Raw genomic sequence first — 11,708 nt, 5'->3', positions numbered from 1 at the left:
TTGATTCATAGGGCAATATTTGGTCTCTGTAAATAAATTGCAGTTCCTGTAGATAACAGGAATAAAATGAAACTAAGCACAGAATTGCATTGCTTGTAAAAATTATGAAATGGTGTCATATACAAAAATGAAAGAATGAAACATACATAAAAATAGCAGGTTTTAAAATTAATTAATCCCCTAATACGTGTTTTCAGGGATAAGTTTTGGCAGAATTCAACTTGGATGTCATATCAGTACTGTTTTACACTATGGAGCAACACCATGGTCAAGACCCAGTGCACACATGCGTGTTGTCAGTGGTCTTGTGTATACACTTTGAAAATGAACACTGAATAGTTTTGCACATACCAAAAAATGGTGGAATTTCATTTCATACACTGAAATTAAAACAATTTGGTGCATTTGGAGCAGATCTAAAAAAATTTTTTTTCATTAAGCAGTAGTTTTTTATTTAGGCAAGCTCTATGCTTTGACAGAGTTTAATTTCAGGAAGCCATTCCCTGCAATAGCATCCCAATCCCAGATTTAAGAGCAAGGCTCCTGATACAATTCATGACAAAAGCTTGATGTGTCAGAAGGGAGCAATGTGCATGTAGCACCAGGAGCTAAGGTCAGCACACTGAACAGGTGGTCTCAGAAAATCCTCAAGTTTAGAGCATATTTCTAATCAGAGTTTATAAATATCTTCCATGATAATCATGAATGCTGGAAGAAGCTTTTCTCCACTGAGGACCTCATGTGGAAAGTTTTTCTGGACGGTTGGTGTGAGCCCTTTCCTTCAAACTCGAGCATTTAGTGGTGAAATGGCAATGTATTCTGCAGAGAAGCAGCCTGCATAGGTTTTCCATAATGCAAAATATCCAGGCTTGGTTTCCTTCTGATTCTGAAAGATGCCAATTCATATTTTCCTCAGTTATGATCTCACAGGCTCTGAGCGAGTCTCTGTAGGACAGATGCCATAGGTTTAGGTCATTAGAGTTGAGAGATGAAAACTTGAATTATGCTAGGCTAAGAAAGGAGCAGAGCACAGTTCTCCCTCCCAAATGTCTTCTCCAGGCAGTGAGTGGTAAAATTCTTTGTCTGTTTCATTAGAAGCAATGCCCAGTCCTGTCAGAATACCTGATTTGTGGATTCAACTGTAAAGCACAAGTCCTAACCCTGAGAACCCAACCAGTTTACACTGCCTCTCCAGAGGTTAGATGGAAAATTACTGTATTTCTGGCTCTCACTAGGCTTTCTGGGCAGAACACTGAGGATCTGCTCAAAACCAGAAACCTCTGAGGCCATGGTTAAGCCAAAGGTGCCTAGATTTCTCTCTAGGCACTCTTCAAGACATGTGACCCTCTTTGGACTCACCAATGTCCCTAAAAAGGCAGCAAAACTAATATCTGGATTTGTATTTACCATTTTCCACACCTTACTTTCTAAAATAGGCAATTAACCCAGTATAAAGAGAATTTTGAATTTTCCTTTAGTTCGTCTGTTTGCAAAAGAAGCAGAGAGGTAACATGGAGGAGACAGGCATGACGAGCTACTGTTGGATTATGATTAAGGGAAAACCATCCTTCTATTAGAACTGGGGGGAGGCAGAGTGGTTTGGTTTGGAGGGTTTTTTTGTCCCCTAAAAATTAGGAATGCACTTTATGACGGATTAGAATAATATGTATTTCCACAGCCTGGATATGCCCAAGCAAGTTACTAGACCTTTCTCCACAAGGGCAACCCCCTGCCTTAATTACGTATTATTTGTTGCACTAATAATTCAAGAAGCAGAACTGTCATAGAGACGGCAAAATACTAGCCTAAATTTTTGCAGATGTTTTTCAGTTTTATTTATCAGTTCTAAAGTAATTCACTCTTTCCACCAATTCCCGTTTTCTGTTCCCCTATTTAAATTTATTGGGCATATGCAAGGCTACTGTATCCCTGAAAAAAAATTTGGAAAGGCCACCACATACTGAGGTTTATATCAGGTTGCATTGAAAGTGTGTATAAAGGGAATGTATTTACAGACCTCTAGGAATTTACTCTCTTTCTATACAGCATTGAATTGTCAAAGACCAGACTCCAAATTGGATTCTCACATAAATTTAAGTGATTTCCAAAAGGAAACTTGCAGAGAACTTGTTTCTTAATTAGCAATGAGAGAAAATATTCTTTTCCTTAGAGTATTTGAAATTTTATTTTCAAACATTTAAGTTTTGAAGTAATTAAATATGAATGCAATGTAAGCCTGTCTTCTTTCTAACTTCCTCAAAAAAGACCACTGTCAATTAAAAGCCTTTTTTTTTTCAGGTTAAAAATGCTTATTTTTCCTCCTGTGCCAGTTCCAAAGATTAAAGGGATTGACCCAGATCTTTTGAAGGTAATACTGAACTCTAAAATCTACAGTGAGAATCTTTGTAGTAGTAGAAGATGACAACTGTTGTCCCAGGCAGAAAAATATTGTAGAAGAAAATTCTAACATCTGGAGAGTTGCCATTGAATTAGTTTGCATAAAATAATTTTTAATCCCTTTGCAATTATTACATAACTACAGTCACCTTTACATAAGTCAACATTATAAAAAGGACAAGCATTTCTATTACTTTCTTTATAAAATTCTTTTTTATTTGCCTTGTAGAAAGGAAAGCTAGATGAAGTGAATTCCATCTTAGCCTGCCATGACAACTGCAAGACACAGCTCTACATTGATGACTTGTGGGTTGAGTTTATTGAGTTGGACATCGAAGACCCTGATGAAAAGAACAGAGCCTCAGACACTGACAGGCTCCTGAGTGAAGATCATCTGAAATCTCACAGCTCCTTGGGAGTGAAGGATGATGATTCTGGACGGGCCAGTTGTTGTGAACCAGATATTCCAGAGACAGACTTCAGCGCAAGCGACACGTGTGATGCCACATCTGACAGTGATCAATTCAAAAAGGCTACTGAAAAAGAAGAGGATCTCTTGTGCCTTGACAGGCAAGATAATGATGAGTCACTTCCAAGCCTTGCCAACACAGACCTGCAACGCCAGCATAGGAGTACTCAGTCTGAAAACAGCCACCTGTGGGCACCTTTTGGAGAGAGCATTGAGTCACCCCGTCCGTCAGTCCATACCCAGATGAGTAACCAGAATTCACTAGCAAGTACTGACTTTTACGCTCAAGTGAGTGATATTACTCCAGCAGGCAGGGTTGTACTTTCACCAGGGCAGAAATCCAAGCTGGGAAGAGCACAGCGTGAAGGCTGCATAGAACAAAACTTCACCATGGACAACACCTATTTCTGTGAGGCAGATGTGAAAAAATGCATTGCTGTGACTTCCCACGAAGAGAATGAGCCACGTGTTCAGGAACAAGGCTATAATGAAGATGGTTACTTCACCACAGAAAGCCTTACCACTACTGTTGCCAATCTTGGAGCTTCAACAGCAGCACCCCCAAGTTCAGAGATGCCTGTGGCAGACTATACGTCCATCCACATCGTTCAGTCTCCACAAGGCCTTGTGCTCAATGCCACCGCGCTGCCAGTGCCAGACAAGGAATTCAACGTGTCTTGTGGCTACGTGAGCACAGACCAGCTGAATAAAATCATGCCATAGCTCTTTTTTTCACTAGGCGTGTGTAGTGTTTCACAGCAGAGAGTCAGTTTTGGGCTTGTATGCTGAAACCAAAATGAAGTCTAAAAGTTTTTTGTGGTTCCTATAATTTTATCTGAAATGTTGCAGCGTAAAATATACATCAAAATATTCCTATTGTGTTCTGTAAATATTATCTATGAATTTGTCTTGAGGCTGTTTTGTCTTGTTCTTGTGGGTGTTGATTTTTGTGAAATTAAACATTGAAATTACTGTTTAATGTACAGTAAATTGTGCATTTTGATAAAGCTAAAAATCAGGTGGTTTAAAGTGTAAGAATTTAGGAAAAAACTGCTGTTGGCAGAGTTCTTTATATTAATAGTTGGGAACTGATCATAAAAGTGAAAACACAAAAGTAGCTTGACTAAATAACACATCTATTTTGATTTCTATAAATTGGTAAAATATATTTTAATACTTTGGTCGTAAAACCATAAATTTTTTCTATTACACCAAATATTGTTGTTCAATTATGGTGACCCATTTAAGTAATGTCATTGCTGCAGTCCTAAAAAGGAGTTTTCTGTTTTTTAAAATTTTGTTCACAGCTAAAAGAAAAATAGGTTTTTACAGAGCCATTTTATACCTCCAAAGAAACCTATATAAAATTTTGGAATATTGTAGAAACTTAAAAGTAACTGATTCTATTACTTTCTTATGGTAACTACTATAGAAATATACATGCAATTTAAAGTTCTATGTAAAATTTTAAAATATACAACATACTTGGGCAAATTATTCTGTTCCTCGTCAGATTCTAGTTAATGGTAATAATAATACACTTTTTATAAACAAAATCTTGTTGACCACAGTATTAAAACACTGTGCAACTAAATTTTCACTGAATATTTTTGAGAACACGTGAATAAGCTCTGATAACTTAGCAGCATAGTATCTTCATATTTGACCAACTTCTGAAGCCCTTCCAGAGCCAAAGGTATCATTATTACATTTATTTTTTGGTGCCACATAAAGTCTTTATTTAAAAAAAATAAATTAAGGACTTCAGAAGTTAGCCAGCAGTTAATTTTTAAATATATAACAGGATTAAAATACTTCAGTGGAACAAGGGGATCAAGTGCAGTATTGTTCAAATGTGGTTTTTGTTTTTGGAGCCTAACAGCATCTCCTCTGACCGTGTTAGGCACCCTTTCAGAAGGAAAGGAGGGAAAACTGAAACTCAGTGGGGAAGCTCTCTTTGTTCTTGCATATGTTAAGAGCCTGACAGAGCTTTGCAATTAATTCTTATTGTGTCAGGAGTTACCTTCCTAAGCCGTGGTTTCATCACAGCAGGGTTCTTCTTAGAAGGCAAATAGGAACATTCATTTCTTTACTCTGACCTGAACAAAAGTGTATGATGTGCAACAAATTCAGGTCTTGCTTATGATGTCTCCAACTGAACTCACTGATGCTCTTTTTGTGACCAAGTGCTACACAACTGGGCCCAACTACTGGGTGGGATTTTTAAGTTTAGCACGTACTTTATGGTAAATGTGCATTAGATATTCTGCTAATTTGCTGCTATAATTTTCTAACAGCTGCATTATTTAGTTTCATATAAAATTTCATAGATGGTAGACACTAATGCAAGTAATGCCTTTGTGTGTGTTTGAAAGAAGTTTCTTACTCTGTTTCTATTGCCAAAAATAGTTAAATACCTCAGTCAAACTCAGAATGTCATTTTGGTACTTTACTGGTCACACAAGCCATGATATGCCGGTCAGAAAATGTGTCTTTCAGTTTCTATTTAACTTTCTCTATGTTAGTGTTTTGTTTGTTTTTCTCAAAGTTTAATAAATGTATTGTCTTTGATTTGTCTGGACACAATGTGGTTTTTTACAGGTAATTAATTTTTTTTAACGGAAAATAGAGATTTTATTAGGAGAAAACATTTCTCATAGAATAAAGCATAAAGCCACTTTCCTTAGAATAGAAACAATGCCTTATATAATCAGTGTTTTCACTAATGGATGTGTATGGAAACAAAGGACATATTGCACCCAGAGCTGGCCAAGATGTGTTGCCAGTTTAGCTGACCCATTTACATGCTGCTGGAACATCCTGTGATGGGCAGGCTAGTCCCCAGCCTGTACTGGTGCATGGGTTTATTCTTCCCCAGCTGCAGGACCCTGCAAATTCTCCTTTTTGGAACTTTATTAGGTTCCTCTCCACACAACTCTCCAGGCCTGTCCAGCCTCCTGGAGTACCAACAATCCTCCCAGCCCTGTGCCATCCTCAAACTTGTCCCTTCATCCCATGTCCCTTCATCCAGGTCACTGATCAATGAGCTGAACAACATGGACCCAGTACTGAGCCCTGGGGAACATGGCTGACTGCAGGCCTGCAACTGCACTCTGCACTGCTGATCACAGCCCTCTGAGCTCTGGCAGTCAATTCTCAACCCACCCCATTGTCCACTCATCAGCCCATGCTTCCTGAGCTTCTTGTGAGGATGTCACAGGAGATAGTGTTAAAAAGCCCTGCAGAAATCCAGGTAGGCAACATCCATGGCTCTTCCATCTTCTACCCAGCCAAGCATTACATATTAGAAGGCTTTTTTGTTACCTATGCTGCACGCATTGGTCTACAAACATTCCAGGGAGGTAACTGGGCATGCAGGTCTCCCAGGAGGGGTGCAGGTGAATTATCACAACCACACACACACACCCCCTCCTTGAGGTGGCTGACCTGTTGGTTATTGCCTTTGAAGGCAGATAGGGAACATTTGTCACTGCTCTGGTTGGCCTAGTCTATTTACTAATTGGATGGAATAGTGTGAGAATTGCCATTTTGGATCCCACCCCCAAAGCCCTTCACATTAAAGCCCATCTCAAACACATTGGCCAGCCTGCATGTAAACTGCCCACACATGTTCCCTTTCTTAGAATGACACTTTGTTCATAGATTACCTGGCAGAGTTTAATCTGTCCTAGTATCTCTATTCAGAAAACTTGTTGGTTATCAAAAGCAAGGACTTAAGTTGCTCTGTCTGTTGGTTTCAGCAAGAAGCCACCTTGGTTTGGAAAAGTTTGAGCCTCTTTTATTCCATCAAGCAAATGTAAATTTCCTAGGCTTAGTGTTACAAGAAACTGAAAAAAGCTTCATCTATACTAGTTTCCATTAAGATGTGTCAAACATAATGACTTACACTACTATTCTTTACTACTTAGGGTGAAATATTTTTTCTGACTTATGATACAGGGAGTGAGATCAGCAGATTATGACAGCTGTTCAGCCTGAATGAAAACTAACATTATAAAAGGTATATTTTCTATTTTAAAATGAAGTATTAAAGAAGAGTTGAGTGCTCTTTAGACCTGCCATGATTTTAGAAATGCTGCAATTTAATGATGGCAATCTCTATTGGGAACACTTTACTGTCATTTACAGTTTAGTATATTTAATTACATATGCATCAGCATAGTTGTATGAATGGGACGTAATTCTCTGGTTCAAAGAAAAACTTCAAACTATATGACACTTAGCCACAGACAACTTTCTTTCCTTTGAGATTTGCTCAGGGGCCTATTACCAGACAAAAAACAGGAGTGTCTGATGCAGACTACCTGATCTGAGAGGAAAAGGGAGAAGAGGGAGAAAAGAGGCATCCTGGCCTGTATCAGAGACAGTGTGGCCAGCAGGAGCAGGGAGGTCATTCTCCCCCTGTACTCGCCACTGGTGAGGCCACACCTTGAGTGCTGTGTCCAGGTCTGGGCCTTCATTTTGGGAAGGATGTTCAGACGCTTGAGCACATCCAGAGGAGGACAGCGAGGCTGGGTTTGAAGACTGACTTCAGGAATGAGCAGCAGGCTGGCACTCTTTTTTTCCTCATCCAGATAAAAGTCCTGCATCTTCGCAAGCAAAACCTTGCTCTGTGTAATCCTGCATCATTTGTAGAGCAGTCCAGGAAATCATGGCTCTGCTCACCAGCCAGCATGGCAATGTGGACATATGAAGGGCAAGAACATAGGGAAATATACACTGGATATTAGGAAAAAGTTTTTCACAGAAAGAGTGATGAAGTTCTGGAATGGCCTGCCCAGGGAAGTGGTGGAGCCACCATCCCTGGATGTGTTTAAAAAAAGACTGGATGTGGCACTCAGTGGCATGGTTTACTTGAGGAGTTAGGGCGTGGGCTGGACTAAATGATCTTTAAGGTCTCTTCCAACCTAGACATTCTGTGAATTCTGTGAATTCTGTGAATTCTGTGGAAATGTTTGGAGCATGATACTATTTTTATTACAGAAGAAATGCAAATTTGGGTGGTGGGAAAATAAGTAAACACTACAGAATCTTAGTTGTGTCAAACATAATGCAATACCAATTTTTCAGTTTAACTCAGAATAACTATTTCACCAAGATGGTGGAATTGGTAAGAATTTAACCAGCTTTTACAATCAATTCACTTTGAGATACAAGTGGATATGTTCTCTCTTGGAACTGACTCTGGCTAAATGTAATTTAGCAGTACAAATTCTTCTTTCTGACTAATCATTATTAATTGCCTACACAGTCAGTGCTTTAACTGCCATAGATACCATGCCCTCAGGCCACAGAGTAGCAAGATGTAGTCCAAATCCATTTCTGTGATTAGTATACTACTTAAACACTCTGGCATAACTCTATTGAGCGAGTGCTGCCTTATCTTCTCTAATTAGGGCTATTAGAGTAGGTAACATGCAGAAGCTGAAGAGAAACTGTACCAGTGGTGTCAGAGAAACAGGCACAGCAGAGAGGCTGTCAGCAGTCAGCATGACAAGCAGATGCAGTTATTAAAACCAATGCATCTAGTAAACTGGCACACTGCTTGACAGGTTTAATTTTTTATCGCTACAGTATTTGGTATTTCTTTTGCATAATATAAGCTTCTTTAATATATGAAAATTAGCTGACTAATGAAACATTAGCTTCCTGCAATTAGTCTGAGAAAGCAGATCATCCCACATCATGTGGTAATTTGTGAGAGAACATAGGTGAACTCCCCTCCTTGACACTGGAAGAAATAAAAGTCTGCAGAAGGCTTAGTGGGAGTAAAAGCAAAGTTGATGAGCTTATGCTTACAGCATTCTATGACTTCCCATCACAATGCTACATATGATGGTCCCACTACTGTCCCTGGTCTGCTTTTGAGCTCATACTGAAGGAAATTAAATCTGTTCCATAACAGACACCTGAGACCTAGACATGCTAGGAAACTGATTTGTCTTTTTTTTAGTAGTAATTTCGACAGATTCTTCTTTTTCATATATATTTTTTCCCTTGAATACAAAACCTTACAATATTATACTAGAAAGACATAAACTATAGAACAATGCAGTGTCAGTTAACTTCTTCATACTGAAATTTTTCAGATCTATTTCCTAGCAGCTGTGTAGCATGCACAGTGCTACAGTCTCAAGTTACAGAGCAAATACCAACCTTGCCCTTCTGAATTAAAAACTCTTTCAGGAATTAATTCTGTGAGCCAACTAAATGTACTCTTTCCTTAGAAGACTAAGGCTCAGGCTTGGAAATTTATCAAAGACAATATGATTTCTAGCAAAAACTGTGGTACCAAATGAGTACCAAATGAGTCCAACCCTTCTTCAACAGACATCTGAGCACATCTGAGGTATGGTTGCTACCCAGAGATCATGATGAGTATCCTATCCTCCACCTGTGGCCAAGCTGTATCAGGTTCCTTAAGCCAAGATTTTACTTATGGAATTCTTTCTTTCTTTCTTTCTTGCAGCATATTTTTCGGTGGAATGAAAAAGATTCTCTGGTGCCCTGAAATGCCATGAAAATTTTAAGTGACATTTTCTGAGTGAAACTACTGCTGGAACAATGTGCAACTCTCTCCAAGCTCCTGTGTTAACTGCAATTAGATTTGTAAACCTACTGTGTTTGAAAATGCAAAATTTTACTTAGGATTCATACAGTTTATAGTCAGTCAGATGCCAAGAACAGACTAGCCAAAGAATGACCTATTTTATTAAAGACTCCATGTCTCCAAGAGACACGTGGTCTCCTGATTTTATAGTATAAATAATGGCAAAATTGTGTCACTTTCTTTTGAATGTGGTTAGTATTAGTTAGCTGATCTCTACCAACCACCAAACAATCAATTACAAAACCTTCTGAATTTACTTTGTTGAGGTGTGTATTAAGTGACTATTTAGAAGCAAAATGCATGCTTTCAGCTTGGCACTAAAATTGAGCTCTGTCATCAACAGAAATACAATAGACACATGTATGTCTTTACAAGTTACATTCCTGATTCCACAGGGAATGATGCAGTGCATTATGCACAAGACACAAGTATTCTTTTCTCACAAGACTGCCCCCAGCTGTTTAACTTCCACAGGAGAAGGACTAATTGTAAATGGAGGGAAAAGTAAGAAAACAAAGAAAATACTATACAAATGGACAGCTTCAGATGGGATCAATAAGACAAGATTTGATAATTGCTTGAAAATGTACTCCCTATGACAAAACATCCTATGGTGTACTGTTAGAGCCTGGTGCTAACAACACTGAGATCATAGGTTTGATCCCTATATGGGGCATTCACTTTAGAGTTGGTGATCCTTCTGGGTCCCTTCCATCTCAGAATATTCTGTGATTTCAGAGAAATGTATTTCAGATAATATGCTCCTTGCCCGACTTTTGCATGGTTTAAACAAGCACTACCAACCTGTTTTTTTTAGGTGTACAAGAAAACTAGGTCAGAAATTCAACATTACTTTAAAAGAACAAGAGATCCAAAATTACAAATAAATTGTAAGAATATAATTGTTACATGCTTAGAATTGAAATTATAGTAGTTTGACCCATCAGCATACAACAAAAAGATAAATCCAACATAGATGGGAAAGCACAGAAATACATGTGAGATTAATTAGAAAACCAGAAAGCAACACAATCTCTTCTCTTGAGTTCATTCTTTCTCTATTACTCTTCATCTCTGAGATCCATCAGTCATCTTCGTCATATCCTATTAAAGTGGATAGAATATCTGTTAAATGCTTCCAAGAAAAGACTGTGAGTTTTTGTAGGCTTGCACCATGGCTTGCAGAATAGAGTTTTGACGTGGTTAAAATGCTGACATGGATGCAGTATAAATAGTAAATAGTAATTTGCAAAGAGAAAATCTTCTGAGGATAAAACTATACTAATGACTTCAACATTTTCAGAAAGATCAAGAATCTGGTTTTGCATAATTACATTGTCTATGGAAGTGGCCCCAAATGGATGATATTGGTATTGATACACTCTACTGAAGAATACTTGACTACTAAAGAACTCAGGACACAAAAATAACTAAATATAGATAGACACTCTCTTTCCTGCAGCATAGATTGAACTTTTATTTTAACGTAGTTAAATAATTTAGTCTAGGTATTTGATTTCTGTTTTGCCATGAATACATACACATCCAGAGAAGCTGTTGCTGTCCCATCCCTGGAAGTCTTTAGGGCCAGGCTGGATGGAGTTCTGAGTAACCTGACCCAGCAAAAAGTGTCCCTGGCCACACCAGGGGGGTAGGAACTACAGTAGCTTTAAGGCCCCTTCCAACCCGGGCCATTCTAAGATTCTGTGATCTATGAAAAAAACCTGTGTCAGAAAAAGAGCAACAAGCTCTGCTACAAATCAAAGCTTTCCCTCCTGCTTGGGTGATGGTTGAAACTTTTAAAACCAGCTAAATGACTGCAAAGGTCTCAGACTCTAATGACACCCGAGGGGCCTTTTTTCCTCTTGGAAACAGTACATACCAGTATTCACAACAAAGCACTGGAACAGGCTACCTTCATTCCATATGGCTAAGTACTTTATCATGAGTTATGCTGCAGATGAACTCAGGCTGTTCCAGAAAATAACCTGTAGACAGCAAGATACAGTGAGATAGTTTTCCATCTGTAGTAATTTGGGAAGTTATTTCTCAAAGCAAACAAAAACCATTTTACACTGAGCATGTAAAAGAGCTCACAAAGAAGATTGTGTGGGTTTTCATAGATTCACTGAATGATACACATTTTAGGAGATTTCATTTGTCATTCATTTAGCTAGTGTTTACTTTCTCTCTTTTTTTTTTTTGTTCATA

At 38.4% G+C, this 11,708-nt stretch overlaps 1 protein-coding gene across 1 annotated transcript in view; it reads left to right on the top strand.

The window, feature by feature from the left end:
- The window catches only part of GHR (growth hormone receptor), a 147,627-nt gene extending 142,184 nt beyond the window's left edge, over positions 1-5,443 (top strand). The window contains exons 9-10 of the mRNA XM_005422009.2: positions 2,299-2,368; positions 2,627-5,443. Of these exons, the coding sequence (XP_005422066.1) occupies positions 2,299-2,368; positions 2,627-3,589 (1,033 nt within the window). The 3' untranslated portion in view covers positions 3,590-5,443. The remainder of the gene's footprint in view (positions 1-2,298; positions 2,369-2,626) is intronic.
- Positions 5,444-11,708: the final 6,265 nt, after the last annotated feature.

This window comes from Geospiza fortis, unplaced genomic scaffold, assembly GCF_000277835.1.
Source record: "Geospiza fortis unplaced genomic scaffold, GeoFor_1.0 scaffold443, whole genome shotgun sequence".
NCBI lineage: Eukaryota > Metazoa > Chordata > Aves > Passeriformes > Thraupidae > Geospiza > Geospiza fortis.
This window is presented reverse-complemented; position numbering and strand designations above follow the sequence as displayed.